The following is a 24,721-nucleotide window of genomic DNA, read 5'->3' as shown; positions in this document are numbered from 1 at the left end:
TAACATAACAATGGTACACGGAGCCTGGAAAAAGGAGAAAACGATCACCCCATGATCTCGCCATCCAGACAGCGTGAAAAGGACCCTCTTTACCTTCCCAGTTCTGGCCTCTCTCTACAGGAATACATTTCCGTGGCGTTGACATCCTAGCACGTGTGGTTTTAAGTCCTGCCTATCCCACGTTGACTGGGATCATCACAAGGACCCTCCAAGAGTCTCAGTCCTTCCGTGTGAAGACAGTGTGGGGTTCCATCCGGTGGGTACGTTCACTGAACCCCCATCCTCCCTATCTAACCCTGAGTTGGCTTCCAACGATGTTTGGCCATGATGAGCAATCCGGCAAGAGACGTCCTTCTACAAGGAGCTTTTCTTTAGTCTTGGATCCTTGGCTCTACATCAGTAGTAAGAGGCGAGGGGCTATTGTGAAAGGACGTGAGTGTCCGTGTGATGTTCTGGGTCCTGCTCAGTGGCTCCCCTCTGAGGCTCACACGGGCTCTGAGGCTCAGGGGCTCCCCAGTGCTCACACGGGGTCCTGGATCCCCCAGACAGGTTCTTGGCCACCTGCTCCCCTGTGCCCTGGAGCCCCAGGCCACATACAGCAAACACAGTACGAGCAGAGACCAGAATGGTCCTTGTGCTCTGCAGGGTTCCCCAGGTCTGTGCTCGGAACCCCGAGACCACCATGTGCATGAGCTCAAGGAAGCCTGCTGGAGAACTCGGTCACCGGACCTGCCAGACGAAGGACCAGATCCAGTAGAGATCAGTCGAATCAGCTCCACCCGGGAGAACCTGACCATCAGAACTGCAAACAAAACCCATGCTTTTCGTTTTGTTTTGTCTTGTTTTGCCCAGCTGGTATCTAAGAAGCGAAAACTCAGCGAGGTTGGTTTTTTAAGACCATGGCCTTTTTGAAGGATGACTCTCCTGTCACAAGAGTCCCCCACGTTACATGGACACAGCGATGAATTGTAGAAAAATTCAAGAGCTGCATAACCACCACCAGCGCTGGGGTTGAGGACGTGCTTGTCCCTCCAGAAAGCGGCCCTGAGGCCCTCCTTGGTTCCTCGTCTCCCGCCCTGGCGATCCCCCATCTGCTTTCCGTCTCTATAAATGAGTGTGTCTGTCCTGGGTATTTCTTGCAAGCGGGACCATACAGTCTGGTCTTGTGCACTTACTGAAATGTTTCTGAGTTTCCTCCAGGATGCAGCTCTCTCTATTGTGAAGTATCCCCTCCCCCCCCCATGGCACGGCTAAGCCACCTCGGGTCACCCGCTTATCACCTGAAGAGCATCCACATTGCTCCCGGGTCGCCGCTGTTACCGGCCACGCCGCCGCCGTGGACCTTCCCGGACAGTCCCTGCTTCCGCGTGAAAACCCATCTTCCTGTCACATGGGCAGTCGCTGGCAGTGGAATTCCTGACACTGGCACATGTGTGTTTAGATTTTTATGCAACTGCTGAACTGCTTTTCCCAAGCCACCCCACCTTTCTCACATTACCGCAGGAGCGTGGGAGGGTCGTAGCCTCTCCAGCTGCCTGCTGTCTGGAAGCTCTGGCAGCTGACGGGAGCGGGGAGGGGGTTGAGATGTGAGTCTGCTGCTGCCAACCGCTATTCATCCCTCCCCTTCCTTACTCATTTCACAAATACTATCTGGGCCCTGCGGCTCCGTGGTGGGCTCTGGCCCAGCCAGGGATCCGTGGCAACACTGCAGGGTGGAGAGACGGAGAGCTCCCTTGGACATGTCCCCTGCGCTCCGGACCTGCTTTCCCCTCGGCCTATCCCTTACCGGAGGCCATGAGCTCCATGATGACAGTCTGAGCCTGACAGCATACCCCCCCTTCCCCCGGACCCCAAAAGCCCTTGTGGCTTTTCCCCCGCATTCCACAGGGGTACCCTGCTGGCCTTGGAACCCCGGTGTGGGTTCTGTGGCAGCGACAGTGGAAGGCAGGGAAGGGTCTGGGAGATGCCCAGAGGGGCCTGAGTAGAAAGTACCAGCCTGCACGTACTCAAACCGCCAACCGCCCGCAGGACTGGGTTTGGGGCGCGGCATCCAGGATCACTGCAGGGACAGATGTACCCGCAGGGAGGGGCCAGGAAGGAGGAAGAAGGAAGGAAAGGCTCTGTCCATCTCTGGGCCGTGGGATAGCAGAGGGAGTCTTTGTTTTGTTCCCCGTTTTTGCCTACAGGGCTTTTTAACTTTCAGGTTTACGACAAGGATTATGTGTTTATTTGGGTTTTTTTCATGTATTGCATTTTAGATTAAAAAAAAAAAACAGAAACAGAAAGACCCGTTAAAAAAAATTTTTTTAAGATTTTATTTATTTATCTGACAGAAAGAAAGATCACAGGTAGGCAGAGAGGCAGGCAGAGAGAGAGGGGGAAGCAGGCTCCCTGCTGAGCGGAGAGCCCTATGCCAGGACCCTGAGATCATGACCTGAGCCGAAGGCAGCGGCTTAACCCACTGAGCCACCCTGGCGCCCCCCAAAAAATACTTCTTTTAAAAAGACAAATACAAATAAAAATAATTAATATTAAAAATGGTAACGATGTAAATAAAAAGACGAATACATCCCCAGGGAAGCCCCGCGCGCAGCTGGGGTCCAGGCCCGCCCAGCCTCGAGCAGGGGGATCCCCGCCCGCGGCTCTCATCCCTGCTCGGTGCCCCGCGCCCCGCTCCCCCAGCCGCGTAGCCATGGGCACAGGCCCGCGCCGCGGCGCGGGGAGGAGCCCGGGGAGGCGCGCGGCCGAGCGGTCCCCGCCCCTCCGCAGGCAGAGCCTCGGCGCAGCCCGGCCGCCGCCCACCGCGCTCCGGCCCGCGACCCCCTAGCTCCTCGCCCATGGCTGCCCCGCTCTTCCCGCGCCAGCCCTGGGCCCCCGCGCCCACCCGTTCGGACCCCGCCGACGATGCAGGCGGCCTGTTCGACGAGCCGCCCCCGGAAGAGCCCCCTGCGGCCCGCGCGCCTCGGGCGGTGGCGGCGGCGGGCAGGAGGGCCGGTCGGCGCGCGGGCGGCAGGGCGCAGGGAGCCCGCTCCGGGCAGCCCCTCAAGGCCGCGGCGCGCACTCTGCCCGAGGAGGAGGCGCCCGCGCGGGACGAGGGCTGCTACCTCGACCATTTCCCGCACCTCTCCGTCTTCATCTACGCGGCCATCGCCTTCTCCATCACCTCCTGCATCTTCACTTACATCCACCTGCAGCTGGCCTGAGCGGCCCGGGCCGGGGCCGGGGACGCGGGGGGCGGGGGGCGGGACGGGAAACCGGGGCTCGGCGCGGTGCTGGAGACGCGCCGCGCCCTTCGTCTGGCTTCGGATGCTTGCTGCTTTTGTCCTGTGTTGTCACTGCCTTTGTGTCCTGCTCTTCTAGGGGCACGTCTGAAGTAACGGCCCGTAGCGGAAGGAGGATCCGTCCGCCCCCGAGATCAGGGGAGCGGGCGGTCATCCCCCCCGCGCTTGGAGGAGCGGGGTGCGGCTCACGGTTAGGATCATGTCCCTGGACCCCACACTTCCTGAGGTGCGAGCAGGCGCAGCGAGCCCAACCTTCGGTTCCTTAAGGGACGAGCTTCGGGAGAGGGCCCCGCGGGGAGGGAGGGTCGCGCCCTGGCGCGGACTGGGCGGGAGCCCTGTGATGCTGCATCGCCCCCCACCCCTACCGCCCGGAGCACAGCCAGGCGCCCCCGAGCTGGAGGACCTGAGCGCCCCGCGGACGCCGCGGGAGCGCAGGACACGGTGAGTGGAGATCGTCCGGGGGTGCGTCGCCGCGTCCCCAGGGGCGTGAGCTGACCCACACCTTGCGTTTTTCCTGCCTTAGGCTTTGCTGCCGCGCTCCCGGGCTTGGCCGAGACCCACAGCTGGAGGGCTTGTCCTGGCAGGAGGCCACGCTGTCGTCGCGTCCTGGATGGCGTGGGACCCACGGCTGCAGACCTCCGGGGACGCGGGCCCCTCGCTCGCGGGCGGCGCAGGATGAGACGGAGTGGGGCCCGGGTGGGGTGCGCGGGAAGGCTCTCTCTGCGTCTCTGGCGCCTTCAAGCGGGACCTGAGCGCTGCCACAGCACTGAGACCCAAGACCAGGGTGTGGGGTATCTGTCATTAGCCAGAATTCCTGCGGAAAACGAAGGGGGTTGTCATCTCAGACAGCAAAGGCCTAACACGGAAGCCCACCTCGGTAGTTCCTCACCTAACCCGCCATCCCTTTTTTGCTCATGAATGTCAGAGTCCTCAGCTCTCTCCTGCGTTAGTGGAAATGTCTGTTTTACCTCTGAGGAAATAAATCCCTTTTTCAGTCTCCTGGATACCGAGTTCTCTCCTAATTTGGGGCCAAACTGTGGGCCCGCCAAGCTTCCCAGTCTGCTGCGTTTCACCCCATAATCCTGAGAGCATCCCTCCTGTCCCTCCCAAACAAGTGTGTCCCATCATCAGCCTTCCCAGGTGCCGCCTTTCCCTCCACTAATCAGCCCCATGGGCTATTCTCCCTATCGGGCTCCTGGGAAATGCCAGCATCCAGGTCTGCTCCTTCCCTGCGGGTCTGTGACTGTCCCCTATGGCTTCACCAGCCACCCCTCAGATTGAGTCCCCGCCTGCTTCCATTATCTAGATGCTTCTGCACCAGTATGGTTCCCCAACTAAGATCTAGAATCCCCCCCGCCTTTCACCCAGCTTGTGTCTTTATAAGCTCAGCATAATCCAGTACCAGAGCCTCATCGCTTCCCAGTCCTGTGCTCCGGTGACCCACACCACCGCAGGGCTCAGTGTCGCCTCTCTGCATTTCGCTTCAGTGCTGCAAATAGGATGCCCACTGTTCCCCGCAATCAGCCCGTGCTTTACACCCCCAGTTTACTACAATGGTGGCTCTGTTCCCCCAAAATTAAGTCTCCAAGGCACCTGTAGTAGGTACCTCTCACTGGTTTTCCTGCCTTCGGTCTTGGATATTGGATCTCCTACTGACTTTAATATTGACTAACCCCTGAGTCCCAGTAGGGAGCTCCGTGTTCTCCAGACACTGCCACTGTTCCCATCCACACATCTTGTAGAACCCTCATTCGACAGTCCTTCTGGGACGACTCAGGATATGATCCCCCAGTACTCTCCCCTCCGCTCTTGCCCAGAGAGTAGGATCTCCCGCCATTCCCAGAACCAGAGTCCCCTGTTCCTCAATATACACCTCCACATCCTACCCCAAACTCCACTCTCCAGCTCCCGTTGCCTCTACAGCCTGAATGTAGGCTCCAGTACTCTCCCCAGTGTCCAGTCCCATTTGGCTCCCTTATTTCAGGATTCACGGTGTGGCTCCCCCAACACTAGGAATGCCACTGCCTCTCTGATACAGTGCTCCAGGCTTCCCTAACATTCTCCGCATCACTGCTGTCCTCAGTACTAGGCTGCCCCCACTCCCGGACTGAATAGCGTTCTTCCCATACACCCATATTCTCCCCCTGTAAGTCCTCCCTTTCTCCATACCCTGATTTTCCTGAAGCTCCTGAAATTTCCCGTATCTCCTTGAAATTCCTGATTCCACTGGGCTCTGGTGGGAGCTTGGCCCACGTTTTTTAACCAATATTAAATTTCTGTCCTTCCACCATCTGTGTGTACTTTCTGCGTCCCTTTATGCCTGACCTGGCCAGTTTCTTCTTACACAGCTCAAATATCCCTTATCCCCTGCACTGCCCACTTACTTTCACAGTTGCTGCTTCTCTACACGGAGCTCTGAACTGTCCTCCAACTTCTGGGCTTCTGATGGAAGGTTCCTTTGTCGCGAATATCCGGCCTCTCCACTCAAGAACGAATGGACTGTCTTTTCAGGGTTCAACCATCAAAACCAAATGGGTCCATTTGGGAGATGCTTTAGCCACGTTGCTGAAGAATCAAATCTGGAGAGCGTCCTCCTGACTGAGCTAGGGTCATGCGCCCACCTTTGGCCGGAAGGCGGAAGAGCTAACTTGACACGCAGCCCCGTGAAGATAGGATGTGATAGGAAAGAAGGTTTCCCAACGGAAACTGAAGTCACCACCACCACGGAGGGTGGGCCGGCAAAAATCACGAGACATCCGGTAACGCGACTCTCAGCAGATCACAACTGACAGCGGGAGAGACTACTGTTGTGGGCAACTTGTCCTATGACACGCTGAGCTGCCGGGGGGTGGGTAGGCACGTGGAGGCAGTGACGTGAACAGTGGTTTCTGGATACCATGGGACAGTAGGAAGTTTATGTTGGGGGACACGGTGGGAATTCAGCCGTAATCAGGAGAAGAAATGGATCCATTTTTTTAAGTGTTTCATTTTTTCTTGGGTATCTAGCACTGGAGATAGTCATTATTAGTAGGACAGCTAAAACCCTGACCTCCATGGAGCCCACTGTGTTAAAATGGAACTTATGGTGTGACAGCGCGAATGTCTTACCTGGCCTGAAAGCTCTCGACCCCGTGAGGAGTTTCTTTTATTTTTCCCATTTTGTAGATGAGGAAACAGACATAGGGGAAGTGATGTGGCCAAGGTCGCAAGACCTGTGAAGGACTAGATGACCCCAGGCATTGTTTCTGGAGTGTGTAGTCTCATTGTTCTTAGAGTGTCATAGCTCTAAGTGACATAGAATTCACGTGCCACAGATCTGATGCATTTAGTATCAATATTAGGATATGCCATTACCCCGAAAGGAAACCCTACCTTCACCCCTTACCCATCTCCCTGCAACCACCGCCGCCCGCCCCCATCCCTAGGCAAACCCTAATTGACTTCCTGTCTCCATGGCCTTGCCTGGTCTGCACATCCCCTGTAAATGAGGTCCTGCGGCATGTGGTCCTTTGTTACTGGCTCCTTTCACGTAGCACGACGTCTGACGTCTTAGCAACGTGTGGCGATGCCTCATTTCTATTGCTAAGCGATATTCCTTGTACAGGTAAGACGGGGTAGATCGAGTAGACCCCATTTTACTCTCCGGATGGATACCCTGTGTTCAGTTGGGTTGGTTCCCTTTGTGTTACTGTGACTAACGCTGCTGTGAACATTCACGTACAATGTTGTGTGTGCAGACACGGGTTTTCATTCCTCTAGGTGTGGCATTACTGATTCACAGGGCAAATGGACGTTTAGCCATTCAGGAAACCGCAAGACTGTTTCCCAAAGTGACTGCGCCGTTTTACATTCTCACCAGAATTGCAGCAGAGTTCTGCGCTTTCCACCACGTTGACAAAACGTATCTTTTCCTTTTGTAAGTCATAACCTCAGTGTGTGTGAAGTGGAGTCCCTTTGTAGCTTTGATTTGCATTTTCCTGACGGCAATGACATCCGCATCTTTTCCTGTGCTTGTCAGCTGTTTACCTTCGAAGAAGCATCTAGTCAGGTCTTCTACTCATTTTTTAAATCATGACATTTGAAAAAATGCAAAAAAGAAAAAAGTTGGGGGGCACCTGCCTGCGTCAGACTCTTGATCTCAGAGTCATGAGTTCGAGCCCCATGTTGGGTGTAGAGATTACTTATATAAACCATGCCCCCCCAAAAAAATCAAAAACATAAAACTGAGCCAGTTGTCTTGAATTCTATGAGTTCTTTATGTGTTCTGAATAAAGCCCATCATCAGGAATTATTTGCAAAATGTTTCTCCCATTTTGTGGTGCCTTTTAACTTTTGGGACAGTGTCTTCAACACCCAGGGTGTTTTAAATGTTGATGATGTCGTTTATCTTTTTTTTTCCCTTTGTTGTTTGTGTTTTGGGCGTCTAAGAAGCCACTGCCCAATTCAAGTTCAGGAAGAGTTAAGCTTGGGTTTTCTCCCAGTTCTATAGTGCGAGCACTTACGTTCAGATCTTTGATCCATTCGGGGTGCGTTTTTTGTGCGTTTTCGTGTCCACCAACAGTGGACAGGGTATGCATGAAGCCTGAAGAGGTAAGGCCTTGGAAAGCCTCCTCATACCTCCATGCTGGGCCCAAACCTGTGGGGGCAAAAACTCCTTCGTTCAGGGCCTCCCCATGTGTCTCTTCACCTGGCTGTTGAGTTGCGTATCCTTTGAAGTACACCGGTGGTCTAATGGGCACACAGGTCTCCCGAGTACTGTGAGTCTCTCCAGCAAATGACGGAGCCCAAGGACAGGGCCACGGGAACCTGGGATGGACAGCCAGGTGGACAGAAGCCCAGGTTAGTGACCAGGACTTGTGGCCGGCGTGTGAGGAGCAGGGCAGCCGTGCTGGACTGAGCCCTGGAACCTGGTGAATCTGTTATGGCCAAGTAGGCAGGGTCAGGATTGAGTCGAACTTCAGCACATGCAGGTGGCGTGGGGAGCCTTCCCCCAACCCCCGTCACACACATGAGGACTGAGTGCAGACCCTCCTCCACAGCAGTCCCCTATAGTCCTATTTCTAGAAGGTTGGTACTTGTAGGAGTGGTGACAGTACTGACCCCATCGCTGCCTCTCCCTCTTGTTCAGTTTGAGCGATGACCTCTCTTTGGGCCACTTGTTCTGGGTCCCACGAAGAATAACCCACAGACCTTGGAAACGCCCACAGGATGAGGAGAGGCTCACTCTGGTCTCCCTGGACTCTGCTAGGGACAACGGAATCCTTCCCTGTCCACATGGACGGAGCCACAAGAGCTCATTCAAGGTTAGTGGGAGGTCAACGAGGAAGTGGCTGCAAGGTCTTTGAGGTGCCTGTGGACCCTCTGATCTCACTACATTGTCCTTCTGTGGGTCCCCTCGCTCCGCAAAAACCTGCAGAGAAGTGTGGGGGAAATGGGGGGAAGTGTGGGACCAGGCATCTGGGGAACCTGAAGGTTGATTTTGCAGTCAGAGGCTCTAACATAGGAGAGAATAAGAAACTTGGTGAGACAGAGGCTGGATGGGAACAGGGCCATGAAGCCCAGAGGGTAACCTGGGGCTTATTATCCTTTTTACTGAATTTCTGAGGGAGGAGTTTAATTATCAGAGAACAATGGAGCCAAGTACATTGATTTGTTCTTGCTGACAACACTACTACGACAAACAGTACCAATGTCCCCAGTTACTAAGTACCGGCTTGGCATGAAACAAACTCCTGAGATTTGGGGTTTTTTTCTTTTTTTTTTTTTTTTCCTTCATGTCAGATGGGTAATGTGCCGAGGTCGTAACAAGGTTTAAAGGGTGGCACATGTCACAGAGAAGTGTGAACACCCAATCATCATGCTTATGAACTACAAAAGGATTTTTGGGTTTTTTTCTTAAGCCGGGTTTGGAGCCTGATGCAGGGCTCGAACTCACGACCCTGAGATCGAGACCTGAGCTGAAATTGGGAGGTGCACACTTAAGCAACTGAGCCACCCAGGCGCCCCTGAACTCCTGAGTTCTAAACACTGTGGACTTCACCCTTCTGTCCAGATTGCATCCATATTCTAAGTACATTCGGGTGAACCATATTATTGTACCTATGAGGCCAACCAGGCGTCAGCCGTTGCTTCCTTAGTAAGGACCAACCTCCTTCTGAGTTGAGTATGTGAACATCTTAGCTTAATCAGGTCTATTTTTTTTTCAGAGTTTATTTATTTATTTGACAGACAGAGATCACAAGCAGGCAGAGAGGCAGGCAGAGAGAGAGGAGGAAGCAGGCACCCTGCTTAGCAGAGAGCCTGAGGTGGGGCTCGATCCCAGGACCCTGAGATCATGACCGAGCCCAAATCAGAGGCTTAATCCACTGAGCCCCCAGACACCCCTTAATCAGTTCTGAGTCAACGTGTAACAAACCTTATGAGTTGAGAGAACGAAAATGCATTCCTCCTTGCCCCAGAGGCCAGAGGTCCCCAACAGGGCCGTCAGTCCCTGGGGAGGTGCTCCCACCTGCCTCCAGTCACCCTGCCCCATTCTCTTCTGTCTCCAATCTCCCTCTGCCTTTCCTCTGCCTTTCTCTAGCGAAGACACTGGCCACTGGATTTCGGGCCCATCCAGGTAATTCAGGAGGCTCCCCCATCTCTAGATCCTTAATTATTCCTGCGAAAGACCGTTTTTTTCCAAGTGAGACACAATGACAGGTTCCAGGAATCAGGATCTGGACATAACTTTGGGGGAATCTCCACTTAACCATCTATACTTGATTTTTAAAATTAATTTACTTACTTGAGATCGAGAGAGAGAGTGCATGGGCGCACACAGGAGCGGGAAGGGAGAGAGAATCTTCAGGCAAACTCCACACCAAGCGCTGGGGCTCGATCCCATGACTGAGATCATGTGAGTTGAAATGGAGCTGCACGCTTCACCGACTGAGCCACCCAGGCACCCCTCTACAGGAGGAGATTTTATTTTTTTTATTTATTTTTTTTAAAGATTTTATTTATTTATTTGACAGACAGAGATCGTAAGTAGGCAGAGAGGCAGGCAGAGAGAGGAGGAAGCAGGCTCCCTGCTGAGCAGAGTGCCCGATGGGGGGCTCGATCCCAGGACCCTGGGATCATGACCCGAGCCGAAGGCAGCGGCTTAACCACTGAGCCACCCAGGTGCCCCTGCAGGAGGAGATTTTAAATAAGCCACAAACATGGGCAGCCCGGCTGGCTCAGTCGGTGGAACATGCGACTCTTGGTCTTGGGGTCGTGAGTTCAAACCCCACCTTGGGCCCTGAGGTTACTTAAAATAATAGAAAATCAAAAACCAAAGCCTTTAAAATATATGTATTTCATGTACAGGATTGGAAAAAGGAGTCTTTCATAATAAACACATTCCAGGTAAACACAGGCACCTTAAATCTATGAATATTTGATCGCAAACATTAATGTCCCAAGTTACTCTCCGGCATAAAGGAGAAGTCTGCATCCCGTTCTTTAGGAAGACACGGAGGGCAAAGTCTAAGAGCAGGCACTGCTATTCACTGCTAAAACCTCCCTACTGTGGAGACTAAGTACTTGATGCTTAGGAGTATGAATAAATAAGTTAAAAACACTAGGTACAGGGGCAGATTCCAAAACTCACTGAAGTATGAACAAAATGAATAAATGCCCAGTGGTCAGCTCACATCGGCTTTGCCCGTGGCTCTGATCCAGGCTTCCCCTTCTACCCTGGAGACACCTGCCTCTTCTCCGTCCACGGTCATCCCCCGCTGGGCTCCCAGATGCCACATTGTTCCAACATCACAGAGAGACTCCAGCTCAGAGAAGGAACTGAAGTTCTGTGCTCTTTACTGAAGATCACGGCTGTGTTCAACTTCCTTCTCTCCCTCAGCGGACGTCCCCGCAGAAGCCCCGCTCACGGCCAAGGGCAGGCAGGCTGTGATGTGTCGCGGGGCAGTGGCTGGTCTGTAACGAAGGCCCCCACCTTACCTTTTTCTCATGTGATCCTATGCAGAGAGTCAGTTGAAAGGACCAAGATCACAAAGGACGGGTGACCAAGGAACAGCTTCACACGCGTTTCTGACCAGCCAGGGAGAGCCATGCCTCTCCAGTCAAGGGGCCCAGCTAGTTGCTACTGGACCAGGGCCTCCACCCCGCCGGTGAGAGGTCTTCAGGAAACAGATGCTCTGGAGATTAGTCCCCGACGGGGAGAGCAACCTCAGCAGAGCGGACCAAGGCAGAGGGAGGTGCGGGGCACAACAGAGAGCAAACAAAGGAAGTCCCGTAGCATGGATGGCGCACAAGAGTGTCAGGACAGAAATCCCTGCTGTTCTGCTTTCCGATGAGCTCCTGCGCCTCCTGAGAAATTAAGATATTTTCATTCTTTTGCTTTCCCTTTCCACAGTGTCCCTGATGGTCTGGAGTTTTCTGGAGTTCTGGACCAGAAATGCCAAGCTCTCCCTAAAGTCACTAGTCCCCTGATCTCTGCCGGCATTGTCCAGCTCATCAAAGAAAGCCAATGTCTGTTTAAGTTTGGCCTCAACGATTTTTTGTTCCTCTAATTCTGCAAGGAGGGCCTGCTTAGCGCCGACTTCAGACTTATACCTCTCTTGCAGCTGTTCGATTTCTTCCTGGAGAAGCTGGAATTCTTCCTCGGTACAAGGATGCATCTCCTGAGGCTTATCTTCCGGAAGCAGGACATGCGGGGGGATGCGCAGGATCAGCTGCAAACACAGCTGCTCCATTCTGCCAAAAAGATTATCGAACCGACCTTTCATGAAGCCAAGAAACTTCTCAGTGCATTTGCGAATATGGACGGGGCTGATCTCACAGCCCGGCATGTCGGCCAGCTTCTTCAGGATAACCTGCTCGACGGCCTGCATCACCTCGAACAGGTAGTCCTGAAACGCGATGTAGATTCTGAGCATGCAGGTCTGCGGCGTGAAGCCGAAGAACTGGGCCTCGTAGGCCATCGGGTCCACGCTCTTCTTCGCTCCCTCCATGGGCCTGACTATGAACAATCTGCGAACGCAAAAAGAAAAAAACAAACCCTTTTGGGTGAGAGATCATTTGATGAGAGCGACAAAGCCCACTGAGGAGAGCCAGGAAGCCAGCAACACAACCCAAGGAGCGAGCGTGTCCCGAAGCCCGCCACTGCCTGCCGCCCTCCCTGTCCCCAACACGACCCGAGCCGTGCTCTCTGAGGTTCTCTCCCTCACTTCTCATTAATGCCGGCTCTGGGCCAGGGCTCCGTCTCCTGAACTCTGCTGTCGTCCTCACAGACTCCCCATCCAAGGTTATCTCCACCAGCACCTCCCCAGCCCCGGACGCCGACCCTGCTCGCCGGCGGGCTTCCGCAGCCACGCCCGGCGGGGACCACTTCCGGCGCACTGCGCGCTCCCGTCGGCCCCCACGGCCCCGCGGCATGCCGGGAGCTCGGGGAAGGCGGCGAGCGGCCCGGCCGGCGGGCGCCCGGCGATGCTGCCGAGCGCAGTCCCTGCCCTCCCCGCTGCTCGGAGGAGGCGATGCGGCCCCGCGGCCCTTACCCAAGCGGGGGCGAGGGCGACGAAACCGACCGCGCACCGCCTTCCCTCGGCCGCCTTTAAGCCACCGCCGGCCGCTGCGGAGAGGCGGCCCCGCCGGCAGCCCGGATGCCGCCCGATTCCGGACTCGGCGAACGGGGTCCCGGGCGGGACGCCGTCGTGCTCCTGATTGGCCGGCGGCGGGAGCCGCCTCGCTCAGACGCGGAGGGGCCGGGCGGGAAGGCCAGCTGTGGCCGGCGCGGATTGGCGCACGGACCCGGGACTTCCACGCCTCTCCCTGACGTAGCCGCTCTGGTGGGCGGGGAGGAGGGGGAGGGCCCCGCGGAGGCGCCGCTCGCGATTGGCCGGCGCGCCGTTCCCCGGGCTGCGGCGGTTGGCGGCCGGCCGGAGCGTGGCGCTGATTGGGCGACAGCGCGCCCTGGCCCCGCCCTCCGCCGGGGCGGTGCGGCGGAAGGGGAAGTGGGGGGGCGGCGGCGGTGGGGAAGATGGCGTACCAGAGCCTGCGGCTGGAGTACCTGCAGATCCCGCCAGTCAGCCGCGCCTACACCACCGCCTGCGTGCTCACCACCGCCGCCGTGGTGAGCCGCGCGCTGCCCTCTCGGCCGCGCCGCGCCGGCCGGGGCCTGGGAGGCTGCGGTTCGGGCCGCGGGGAAGCCCCGAGGGGCAGGTCTCCGGGGCGGGTGGAGGCGTGCGGGGCGCCCGCCGGGGTCCCGGGAGCCGAGGAGGCGGTGTCGCCCGGCAGGGGTGCAGGGCCGGGGCTGCGGGCGGCTTTCGACAGTAGAGGGCCGGACCGGCGCGGGCGCAGCCGTGGGAGCCGCCCACCCGGGAAGCGGGTCTGGAAGGCGGGGCGGGCAGGAGCTGCACTGACCAGCGGGCAGTTCTGCTCGGCGAGGATTCGGCGCGGGGGGCGGAGGGCTCGGGCTGCCGGGAGGGAAGAGCCCCGGAGAGGGGAGCAGGCCTGACGGCGCGGGTTCCGCGGGCTCAGTTCTGCGGGGCTTCGGGTGGGGGCCGGGCGGGGGCATGTGCGAGGCGGCCGCTCCTGCTGCCCCGGGGCCAGGGTCGGCCTCGAGCCCCGCAGCAAGGCGCAGAGCTGAGTCTCGTGTCCCGCGGACGGGGTGCAGAAATGGCAGCACCTGCGCACAGTCCTTTCCCAGCTTGCCCGCCCGAGGAGAAGGCCTTCGGGGGTCTGGCCGGAGTGGCTGGGCTGGAACCTGCCGGGCCCCGCCTTCTGCTGAGGATGGCTTTGCCTGAAGGAGCCCTTCTTCCTTTCCAGCAGCTGGAGCTGATCACACCGTTTCAGCTGTACTTCAACCCCGAGTTGATCTTCAAACACTTTCAGGTATGGGGCTGTCACCTGCGCATTCCGTGTTCCGGTGGTTAAGCTTTTCCTCGTGCTTTCTGCTGGCCGATCCTTCCGTATGGTATCAGCAGGTTCAGCGGGAACATCTGATTGTGGGGGCGGGGTGGTAAAGATGGGATCCTGCGTCCTGGTTGGGCCTCGGAATCACCGAGGAAACGCCGCAAGGAGTCACCCACGGCAGGAATTAAGACTGTATTCTGTTTGTAAGATTCCCTGCCTGGTTTTAATTTGATGTATCCGCTTCCCGTATGTGGAGATTAGTGGTTCGGGGTTAATACTGTAGTTTGAGAGGAGACTGACCAGCCCAGGGAGATCCTCAGAGGATGCCCACATGGTCCGCTCACCGGTTCGGTGCTATCACCAGGGTCGGGTCCAGAAACCCAGCTCTCTCAGTGCTTTCAAAATGCTCTGTCTTCCAGGGATCAGCCGATATTAACAAAAGCCCCAAAGACGGGCTCCTGAAACTGCATGCAAGTTTACTGGATCCGAGTAGGAGCTAGTCCTTCCCAGTAGTTAGAATGCTCAAAGAAAGATCTGTTTTCCTCCTCCGGGATGATTAGACAGCCTGTGGTTGGAGTGGGGGAAGGACCAAGAGTCAGTAATTTTCCTCTGCACTTGCTGTTCCCTCTGTCTCAAATGTGTGTCCTTCACTCTACACCCACCCAGCCCCAGCTCTTGTGTGGCTTCCCAAACTGACCCTGCTCTGTGTCCCCAGGGTTTCTGGAAGTACTTCCTTCAGAGCCTCTCCCTTCCTTCTTGTACTTACTGAGCTGCTTCTCTCTTTAAGTTGGGGACTCTCAAATCCTGGAGACAGTTTGTAGGTAGAACTGAACTACGTCCCCTCCGTTGCCAATGCCGAAGGAGTGAATGCTGCACAAGGCCGACCCGGGGAGTCTTGTCACTGCCTCCATCCATCGCCACTCCCCAGCCTCTGCTGAGCGCTGAAGCTGCATCCGAGCTTTGCTTCCTGTTAACATGCTGGGCTCGATTTTGCCCTGGTTACACTCTTGATGACACCAGATACATTTGGAGCCGGGTGTTGCAGGCTTGGATTCAGTCTCCCTGTACAGGTTCCCCTGGGCAGGCCATTTCCATGCTCTCCAGTTACGCCTGTTTCCTCCTGTGTGACATGGGGTTGGGACCACCAACCCCGTGTTTCACAGGGCTGCTGAGCTCCCATGAGATTATAGATCATGCTGAAACATTTTACAGTGTAAAGTTCTCTCCCGTTGTGAGTAGTTGTTTTTATTGTGGGTGTGGATGGGATGGGTGGGGAAAAGCATATCAGGGTTTCCAACAAGAAAATGAGTGTCATTGTATCTGCCAATTAGACTAATTATTAAAGCATTAGATCTTTACTTATAGGGAGTTAGTTGTTCTACTCAGACTAGAACCTCGGTGTTTGTTCTAGAATCACTCTTCTCTGGCTGTTTCTTACAGACTAACACAGAAGTATTTCCTGGCGGTTTATGTGAGGTCTCTGGAGTTTCTCTCTGGTTCCCAAGGCTGCCCACTAGATTATAACACTGTACACACGAAAACATCGGCTGAATGTTGTCTCTCCATCCAGCTTTCTCTTTAATTTTCCTGACCATATGGTATAGGTTTTGTTTCGTTTTGTTTTAAAGACGACAACAGTTCGAAGCATTCTCAGCAGATCTCAGGGGCTGAATGATGTCTTTCAGACTTCCAGCTAGAATCTGCACAGAAATCCAGTGTCAGATCGTGTCACCCCACTTTCTGGTTCAGATCACAGTGTCACTTACTTGTGGCCTTTCAACCATCGCAACCCCAGGAAATGTCTTCTGTCTGAATGTGGAAATGTCTTTTACTTAATCTGTCTTACCTCAATTTTTTTTTTCTTTTAACAGATATGGAGGCTAATCACCAATTTCTTATTTTTCGGTCCAGTGGGATTCAATTTTTTATTTAACATGATTTTTCTGTATCCTTTATTAAGTGGGATCAGCGTAAGACCCGGCAGTCTGCGTAGGGAATACAGTGTAAGTTAAAGCTACTGAGGCTGCTTGTTCCTTTCGTAATGGTGACTTCCGGGTGCTGCCTTCATGGTACAGACTAGCCGGTCGGAAAGTCCTATTTTGAGGGTGTTGTTGGTTCCCGTTTGTTCTAATGGGAGGTGTTCACCCAAAGAGTGATTACACTTCTGCCTGTAAATCCCATACAGATCCCATCAAGGGAGAGAAGTGGATTCGTTGAGGCCTCTTTAGAGCATAGTATCAGCAGGGACCCAGGGACAGTGGTAAGTCCCAGAGTGTCGGTACAGGTCTGGGAGCCCCGCAGTGGCTTCTTGGGGGCTGGAGAACGGGAGATCTCCCTGGATCTTGGTTGTGGGTTCTACCGGCTGGAACGACAGTGTGGAATGTCTGCCCAGCCGGCCACGTCCTGCTTGTTGAAAGAGGGGAAGGAGGTGCTCTGGACAGGTGCTAATTGGGCCCCTGAACGGGGATCCCTCCTGTACCTGACCGCCTGGATTGAGAGGGAGTTACAGCCCAGCGTGCAGGAGACCGGGCCTTGTCAGGGTGTGATGGGACCCCTGCCGGACGGATTCCTATGTGATACACCGTCCTGGTAAGTTTCTAATAATGAGATCTTTTCCTCATGATACGTCTTTATTAACTGAGGTGTAGAAAGGCTGAATCTGCCTGGCCTGCCAAAGCAGATAGTCAGGCAAGGCCTCTTGCCGGGCGCGTCTTACGAGTTAGCTTGTGAAACAGCAAAGTGGCTCTGATCGTGGTGGGGCTGAGCTTGGGGCAGACAACCGAGCTCTGAAAAGGTTCCATAAGTCCCCGCAAGCACACGTGCGTGTGTGGCCTCGGGCTTTGCTTCCCAGCCCGGAGCTGTGTGTGCCACAGGTGGAGCTGGTCTTCCTGGTGCCTAAAATGCTGGGCGACAGTGACGTCCCCACGCTACCCCTGCGAGCTACGTGCTCGCAGAAGCGAAGATTTGGCTGCGTACGGCTGACGTGGCGGCCAAGCGCACTGCAGTCGTATGTTAAAGTTGAGCTTTTTCCCACTTCTGTGCTTACCGTTTTCTTAACTTGGAACCTAAGATACCGCTACTGTCGAATGCTAGAAGAAGGCTCATTCCGAGGCCGGACGGCAGACTTTGTATTTATGTTCCTTTTTGGTGGATTCTTAATGACTGTATCCTTCAACAAGTAGAGCAAACGCGGGAAAACACTCGGGAACACTTTCTGTCTTGCTGAAGCCTCCGCCTGCCCTCCACAGTCCGCTGGACGTGCTTAGCATGTCCACAGAGTGGCCCTCCAGACCGTAGCTGCGGGCACGGCGGATTGCACAGGGTCGTCTTTGTGAGCACGTCTGAGCCGCGGGGTGGGCGAGCCAGAGGGCGTTTAGCCCAGGTGGGTGACTGTTAACTGCCCAGGTACAGGATTGTCCGTGCGTTTACTTTTTGTTGTGGGTGGAGGGAGAGAGAAAGAATCCTAAGCAGGCTCCACGCCCAGCGTGCACCCCAGCACTGGGCTCGATCTCACGACCCCGAGATCATAACCAGAGCCAGAACCGAGTCTGACGCTTAATGGATTGAGCCAGCCAGGCACCCCTCGGTGTGTGTACTTTTGAACTAAGTTGGTAAGACATTTATTTGGTCGCTATCAAAACTGATAAATTATTATCATTTAGATTTGAACAGAGTCCGGTCGGACAAGATGCTTTGGATCTAGCTGGTTTTACTCACCTCTTTAAAGGTGCTAATCGTGAGTGAAATTTAATGTAATGATTGACCAAGGAATTAATATAATTTCCAAATAGTCAAGAACTTCCTGGGAACAGAATCTTCATGGGAAGCAGCTACTGTCCAGGTGTTTTGGCCTCTGCTGATTTTTGCCTGGTTGCTCTGGGTAATCATTTTCAGGGTTTTTTTCCCTCTGAAGACGAACGACTGTGAGACTTCCTCACCTCAGGCCTCTGCTAGATCATACCCCCTCGTTGCCTTCCCTCACTGTACACGTGCGACGCAGAGATCTTCCTTAACGCCGTCCGCTAGCTGTTTGGTCTGTTCGTGAGCTTGGTTTTCCTGGGCCAGGCCTTCACGATCATGCTCGTCTACGTGTGGAGCCGGAGGAACCCATACGTCCGCATGAACTTCTTCGGCCTTCTCAACTTCCAGGCCCCCTTTCTGCCCTGGGTGCTCATGGGCTTTTCCTTGCTGCTGGGGAACTCAATCATTGTGGACCTCTTGGGTAAGAGTCTTGCAACTTCCTGTACCACTTTCTGTGTGAGTGTACTTTGCTCCTGGTTTCCATATCCGGCACTCCACACGACTGTCTCGGGGTCATGTAGCAGTTGTAGGGTCAAAGATTACAGCGTTCTTTAATTTTGAGTTGTCGTATTGACATTCCTTCCTAAACATGGGGACTTTGTGTTGGCAGGTGCACCGGCCGTCAGATTTTCATCCTCTCCTTGTTCTTTGTTTCTGGGTGACTCTAGGCATTGCGGTCGGACACATATATTTTTTCTTGGAAGACGTATTTCCCAATCAGCCTGGTGGAATCAGAATTCTGAAAACACCATCTATTTTGTGAGTATCCGATGCCGGGTTGCGCGTTCTTGGCAAATGATGTGGGGCAGGCTCCGTGGTCTGTGTTCTTGCAGGGCTCCTGGTGCTCTGGTGCTCGGGTCAGCATTTGCAGATCGAGCCCCAGACTGCGGTGGTGGATTTGGGTTGGGTTGGACCAGATGGTGCCAGACTCGTGCACAAGTGAGCTCCACGAGCCTGGGGCGTCCCAAAGGTGAGGTCCCAGGGTGGAGCCTGCTGGGTTCCTGGAGAGCCGCTGTCGGAACTCCCAGGGGCCGGGCAGCAGAACGGGCCACACCGACCCTAAGGCAGATTCTGGTGGTGGGACTCCTGGCCTTCCAGGGAACAGGGGAAGGAGAGCTAAGCCATGAGGCGGCCTGGGAAACCAGGGTCTGTAGGCCGACCTGCTGACTGGCCGTGTGACGTGAAAGTCCATCTCTGTCTTGCCCCTCCCTTCCCTGAGAGGGGAGCTTCAGTCTGTGGGACCTCTTTCTCCAGAGGGTTGTGTCCTTGAGACCTGCTGCATTTAGGAGTAAAATGTGAGTTTTTGCATAAAATGTTGGCTGTCACATAGTTAAGCAAAGCAGAGAGCCCGGTCCTCCAGAGCCCTCCCACTTAGCAGGACGCTGGCGGTCACCGTGGCCCTTTTCACACATGCTCTCCCCTCTCTTCCTGCATGGGGCTAAATTTTTTTAAATGCTCTTTTCAGTGTAGCATGTTGTAATCCTTTTTCCATGATGAATGTCCTGCGGAGCTGTAGCAGCCACATGGTCCCACGTGGCAGGACACTAGCACCGTGGGCCCCACCCCTACTGACGGCGCCGGCATCCCCAGAATTGGGATTGCGGTGATGGTCGTCAGCAAGTTGCTATGGGGACTGGGTGCTCAGGCTGATGCTTCTCCCGGCCCCGTGGAGCTCCTGTACCCTGCGGCCTTGTCCGACGGCAGAGGATGGTTTATTTTTCCCCAGGGTGATAGCTGGAAGATGCTGTCTCGTTTCTATGGTCTGTTTTTTATGATTTTATTTTATTTTGGAAACTGTTTCAGACTCAAACTACAAATCCTGCAAAGGACTTTTTCTTCCTTAGGTATGTGAAAGTAAACTGTCAGATCCCCTGTGATGCGCCGCACCCCCCTCCCCACCCCGCCCCAATGAGTGTGGATTTTCCATGAAGAAGGACATTCCCCTACGTAGTCACAATCAGGAGAAACCTGAGTCCACAGGCCCAAGCCACTCCTGGCCGTTGTTCCAGGAAATGCTCTTGCCGGGAGAGCCCGGCTCAGGCCCAGTGTTGCGCTGACGTGTCACACCTCTTGGGTCCCTGCCGGGTTGGAAGAGCTCCAGAGTCTTTCCTTGAGAGTCTTTCCTTGACGTCACCACACTGATGCTTCTGTGGCCGCCCGGCCTGTTCTGTAGGACGTCCCACCTCCAGGGCTAGTCTTGGGTCCCTCACGTCTAGCTTCAGGTCACACGTTTTTGGCAGGAGTATCAGAGAAGTGACCCCGTGTCCTCCCCACGCTGTCCGCGGAGGATTTCCGTGCGCTCATTGGTCACGGTGGCAGCAGCCACTCCGATGACTTGATGAAGGTCGGTCCTGAAGCTGCCTTTGTTCCCCTGGTGATTGTTCCGGGGAAGGCACCCAGACTCAGCCAGCCACCCTCTCCTGATCCTAGATCATGAGTGAGTTGCGGCCCTCGTTATCGTTGTTGCTTTGGTGTTCGTGTGGCCCCAGATCTGGACAACAGGAACCCCTTCACACTGGCTTCTGATTACTGTCAACATGGCCCATCACTTTTTTTCTCTTTATTGTCAAGAGATTTATTATTTTCTGGCCAGACAAGTTCTCCCAGGTTCATCTTCTGCTCTCCCTGATGTGGTCTTAGAGTCAGCCGTGTCTGCAAGAGCCCTGGTTCCTTTCTCCTGGGGATCCAGGGGACGGAAGCCCCAGCGCCGGTGCTGGATGAGCTCACGGCCCGACCGGGACCAGAGCAAGGGTGGCCTGCCATGCACTGCAGACCTGTGTGTTTTTTAAAAACGTGGGGTTACTGACATGCTCAGCTCTAGGACAACTTCATATGATACATTCTAGGTGGGGTTTTTTTCCTCTATGTTTTTTCTCTAATATTTTATCATAAAAATTTTCAAACTCGCAGAAAAGTGGGAAAAGTTATATGGCAATGAATGCCATTTACTCACCACACAGGTTCTGTGGTTAATATTTTACTATTCTTGCCTTTTGTATGTCTGTCCGTGCCGGTATCCTTTACGCTCTGAGTACCTGTAGTGCGTGTGACACTGACTGGGGTCTTCGATTTCTCTAGAGCAGAACACGCACCACAGGCGTGTCAGCTGACAGTTTCTGGACATGCACCAACCCGTGGGGCCCAGACTCCTCTCGGGACAGGACCCCAGAAGGTCCCGACCTGCGGCTCCCGTCTGTCCTACGCCATCCCCCAGGGAGCAATGGCCAGACTGGTTGTGTGGCTGCAAAATGAGCCGTGCCTGCCCCTCCCCGCATCAGGAGCGGAGTCCTCCAGGACACGCAGAGGTGCTCCTTGCTGTGCGGCCGCTTCCGGCCAAGGCAGCTGTCTGCCATCCGCCTCTGGGGTTGCATGTGGCAAGGGTCTGTTCCCAAGTCTGGGGTGGTGTCCAGAACCTCCTTGCTCTCACTGACACCTGACCCGGTGGTCATTACTCTCTCTACCTACCTTGTGCCCCGCGTGTGAAATCAGCCTCTCGTCCCGGTCCTGCCGGCCCCCTGCTTAGACACATTTCTCCTCCTACGCTGCCCACACGCCCCGTGGCGGGCTGCCCTCCTCGAGCCTCCTCCAGCTTCGCCACCCTGCACCGGGCCCATGCATGTGTGCCCCCCTGCAGCCCCAGGATGTCCCCCCAGCCCACTCGGGGCCACCGCACCCCCACTTTCTCGCTTGTGCACCCGTGTTCTGTCCCGTATGTGTTAGGGAAGTACAGGAGGCCCTGCTGTTGCACATGCTTTCTTTTCATCATCACAAAAGCGAATGTGTTCATGTTTATTGGCCTTTGGATTTCCTTTCTGAGCTGCCTTTTACACTCTGTGTTTCTGCTGGTGTGTGTTTGCTTGCATTGTTAGTTTGTAAGACTTCAGGGAGCTCATGCTGGGGTACAGATGCGTTCTCTGACGCCACTATGACATGGAAGCTTTCAGATACATTCTGCTTGGACCGGCTGCAGGCAGTGTCCAGTGTCGTTAGAAACAAGAGTTAGAAACAAAATGTCAGGGCACCTGGATTGCTCAGTGGGTTAGCCTCTGTCTTCGGCTCAGGTCATGATCCCCGGGTCCTGGGATCAAGCCCTGCATCGGGCTCTCTGCTCAGTGGGGAGCCTGCTTCCTCCTCTCTCTCTGCCTGCCTCTGCCTGCTTGTGATCTCTGTCAAATAAATAAATAAATCTTTAAAAAAAAAAAAAAAGAAAATGCTAAGAACGGATGTTTTAAGGGTTCTTTAAGGACAACTTGAGTGACCATCCTAACGAGATTGTAAAAGTCTTCTGGACACTGACTGTCCTTTCCTGTGATCTGCGTTAATTTGTCTTGGAATGATCTGTGAGTTAACTTCAATTGTGATAAGATCTACATAACATGGACTGTGTCACGTTACGCATCTCAGATGTGCAGAGTCACAGCCTTAGTGCCTGGCATGTTTCTGTGCCTGCCGTCCATCCTTACACCTCTCGATCCTGCAGAAGTGGAACTCTGTCCCCAGGACCTCACTCCGCTCCCTGCCCCCAGCCTCGGCTGGGACGACGCCACTCTCGGTTCCTCACACACATGAGATCACACGGTATGGGTCCGGGTCTGGCCACGTGTCCTCAGGGCTCATCCATGATGTGGCAGGTGTCAGAGCCTCCTTCCTTTCTAAGGCTGGATACTATCCCGTTGCATGGACGGACCCTTTTCTCAATCCATCCGTCTCCTGGCGGGTACAGAGTGATACCCTGGTTGTGGGGAGACATTCATGGTAAATTTAGTGAAAATGAGGTTATAAAACAAATAGTGTGATCTAACTCCCATAGAATCACACAGAGGAAAGTTCTGGAAGAATGATGCCCACACCCACCATGATTCTCTTTGGAGATTTAAAATACTTCTATGTATTTTCTGTTTTCTCTACAACAAACATGTATTGCTTTTTGTCGTAAGAAAAATAAAAAGAAAAGTAACGTTCTGGAGGTAAAGAGTTAACGTGAACATGCCTGTGAACACCTTCCAGTGCGGTGCCTGGGGGCAGGTGTAGCGTGTGTCCTTCAGACGAAACCCCGGGGTCCTTCCCAAGGTGACTCGGCGCCAAGTGTCTCTATCGCTGTCTTTCAGGAAGGCCGTTTTCGATACGCCAGAGGACGACCCAGATTACAACCCGCTGCCCGAGGAGCGGCCGGGAGGCTTTGCCTGGGGCGAGGGCCAGCGCCTCGGCGGTTAAAGTGGCAGGTGCCAGCCACCAGCCCCAGCTGGCAAGGACTCGATGACCCGCCTGTTGGGATTCTTCTATGCTTCGTGTTGTGAAAGTGTGGACGCTTTGGGCGGCCTGGCAGGTTCTGACTCCAGAAGCACTTTACGGAATGGTACACTAACGGATCCAGAATGCGCTCGGCTCGGCTGGCCGGCGGCCCCTCGCCGCTCCGGCCCTGGAAGTGTGATCTCTCGGGGCCAGTGTGCCGGAGCAACAAATACCCCACCACCTCTGGCCCCAAGCCCCCGAGTGCTTGAGTCCTGGGGTGTCAGGCAGAGCTCCTCCTCCTCCTCTTCTTTGCTAGACGAGGCCGTGGGGTAAAAGGGAAGTTTCAGAGAGGACACAATAAAACTGAGTTGCATCTCTCACTGAACGCAAGCTTTGGTGTGTGATCTTTTAAGGGACGACGCGGGTTCTGGCCCTGCCGTGCAGGCCTGGGCTTGCAGCAGCTCCGGGCCCGCCCGTCCCTGGCCTGCGCAGCTTTCGGCAGGATGGCGTTCCAGGATGGAAGGACGCGGCCGGTGCGCCGTGGCTGTCCACACCTGTCACTCACAGAGCAGGAGGAAGCAGGAGGAAGACGGGCCGGTGGTGTCTGCATAGCTTGCTTTCCGTCTGGGTTTTGCAGAACCACAGGTTGTCAGATGAGGCAAAATGGTGGGTAGGGTGGTTCTCGCATCAGCAGGAAGAGCACTGAGGAGGGCCGGCTTGGGGAGCCTGTGACATCCTAGCAACTCCGCTCCGCTTCTGCATTAAGAGCTCTGCAGGAGAAGCCACGTCATGGCCACCCTTTTGGAAGACCACAGAGAGCTCGGTTTTAGGTATGGGGTGTTCACTTGGGGGCCAGATGAGCAGGCCCATGTTAGGTAGGAGTCTGAGTCCTGGGCTGGTTGCACATGGGTCATTTTGCTTAAGGAAGAGCGCACAAGCTTTTCCGAGCCAAGCACCCGGTTTACCTTCCCATCAGGTAGACCTTAGGGTCCCAAGGAAAGGAGAACTGATGTCTGTGACTCCATAAAGACCTGTCCGGAATACTGATTCCCCTGGGCCCGGCAGGTTTGTGCTCACGGGGTCTAGTCACTGAGGGGACCCACAGCCCGAAGTGGACCCCTGTAGGGGAGGGACGGCCACGGGTGGTTCTCGCAAGCGGTGCAGAAGTGTGGACCGTTTCCCCAGCAGTCGCACCGTGGGCAAGTAGGAGCTCCTTTCCAGAGTGAGATTCCCCCCCCCCCCCCCCGAGAGCTGAACATGGTTCAGAGTAAGTGGGGACCTTCAGGGGGTGTAGTGAAGGGGAAAGTAAACATGAACGTCTTCCCACTGCTTGTGCACGACTGACAGAAACACCGATGTTGGACCTGCCGCTGGTCAGAAACTTGGAACACAGGTGTTGTAAATTTATGCAACGGGGTTGTAGATGAGACGGCTTTTTTTCCTAAGCAATGGCAAAAAAAAAAAGCTTGAAATGCCAACCTGAGAATGTACAATCCTTACAGAATTCTATAATTTTG

General features: G+C 54.9%; 3 protein-coding genes and 1 non-coding gene across 11 annotated transcripts; 2 read left to right on the top strand and 2 right to left on the bottom strand.

Annotated features, from left to right (window-relative positions):
* The first annotated feature begins 2,743 nt into the window (after positions 1 to 2,743).
* LOC131816338 (uncharacterized) lies at positions 2,744 to 4,285 on the top strand. 2 transcript variants are annotated; one of them, XM_059149005.1, is made up of 2 exons: positions 2,744 to 3,722; positions 3,805 to 4,285. In XM_059149005.1, the coding sequence occupies exon 1, from the start codon at positions 2,838 to 2,840 to the stop codon at positions 3,201 to 3,203; it is 366 nt and encodes a 121-aa protein (XP_059004988.1). In that variant the 5' UTR covers positions 2,744 to 2,837; the 3' UTR covers positions 3,204 to 3,722; positions 3,805 to 4,285. The 2 variants fall into 2 exon arrangements, with proteins under 2 accessions (XP_059004988.1, XP_059004987.1); XM_059149004.1 differs by having other exon boundaries at positions 3,215 to 3,722.
* Positions 4,286 to 9,056: 4,771 nt separating this feature from the next.
* LOC131817242 (small nucleolar RNA U13) lies at positions 9,057 to 9,161 on the bottom strand. The gene has a single exon (XR_009348426.1). It is a non-coding gene; the product is annotated as a small nucleolar RNA U13 (small nucleolar RNA).
* A 1,437-nt stretch (positions 9,162 to 10,598) lies between these two features.
* MIS12 (MIS12 kinetochore complex component) lies at positions 10,599 to 12,948 on the bottom strand. 2 transcript variants are annotated; one of them, XM_059148999.1, is made up of 2 exons: positions 12,815 to 12,948; positions 10,599 to 12,290 (listed from the first exon to the last, which is right to left on the bottom strand). In XM_059148999.1, the coding sequence occupies exon 2, from the start codon at positions 12,269 to 12,271 to the stop codon at positions 11,636 to 11,638; it is 636 nt and encodes a 211-aa protein (XP_059004982.1). In that variant the 5' UTR covers positions 12,272 to 12,290; positions 12,815 to 12,948; the 3' UTR covers positions 10,599 to 11,635. The 2 variants fall into 2 exon arrangements, with proteins under 2 accessions (XP_059004982.1, XP_059004981.1); XM_059148998.1 differs by lacking the exon at positions 12,815 to 12,948 and adding an exon at positions 12,488 to 12,701.
* DERL2 (derlin 2) lies at positions 12,798 to 23,589 on the top strand. Of its 6 annotated transcripts, none has more exons than XM_059148988.1 (7): positions 12,798 to 13,105; positions 14,088 to 14,150; positions 16,043 to 16,116; positions 17,242 to 17,335; positions 18,198 to 18,393; positions 18,641 to 18,731; positions 23,081 to 23,589. In XM_059148988.1, exons 1-7 carry the CDS (start codon positions 12,920 to 12,922, stop codon positions 23,184 to 23,186), a joined length of 810 nt encoding a protein of 269 aa, XP_059004971.1. In that variant the 5' UTR covers positions 12,798 to 12,919; the 3' UTR covers positions 23,187 to 23,589. The 6 variants fall into 6 exon arrangements, with proteins under 6 accessions (XP_059004971.1, XP_059004970.1, XP_059004976.1 ...); XM_059148987.1 differs by having other exon boundaries at positions 14,085 to 14,150; XM_059148990.1 differs by lacking the exon at positions 12,798 to 13,105 and adding an exon at positions 13,237 to 13,389 and having other exon boundaries at positions 14,085 to 14,150.
* Positions 23,590 to 24,721: the final 1,132 nt, after the last annotated feature.

The sequence above is a fragment of the Mustela lutreola genome, chromosome 15 (assembly GCF_030435805.1).
Source record: "Mustela lutreola isolate mMusLut2 chromosome 15, mMusLut2.pri, whole genome shotgun sequence".
NCBI lineage: Eukaryota > Metazoa > Chordata > Mammalia > Carnivora > Mustelidae > Mustela > Mustela lutreola.
Note: the sequence above shows the minus strand (reverse complement) of the source record. Positions and strands in the feature narration are given on the sequence as shown.

Bases quoted from the DNA above. Each gene is read 5' to 3' on its own strand.
- LOC131816338 (XM_059149004.1), top strand. From the start codon at position 3,481: ATGTCCCTGGACCCCACACTTCCTGAGGTGCGAGCAGGCGCAGCGAGC. The intron at 3,723-3,804 runs GTGAGTGGAGAT...TTCCTGCCTTAG, and splicing joins CCGCGGGAGCGCAGGACACG to GCTTTGCTGCCGCGCTCCCG.
- MIS12 (XM_059148999.1), bottom strand. From the start codon at position 12,271: ATGGAGGGAGCGAAGAAGAGCGTGGACCCGATGGCCTACGAGGCCCAG.
- DERL2 (XM_059148987.1), top strand. From the start codon at position 12,920: ATGCCGCCCGATTCCGGACTCGGCGAACGGGGTCCCGGGCGGGACGCC. The intron at 16,117-17,241 runs GTATCCTTTATT...TTGGAACCTAAG, and splicing joins TTATTTAACATGATTTTTCT to ATACCGCTACTGTCGAATGC. The intron at 18,732-23,080 runs GTGAGTATCCGA...GCTGTCTTTCAG, and splicing joins CTGAAAACACCATCTATTTT to GAAGGCCGTTTTCGATACGC.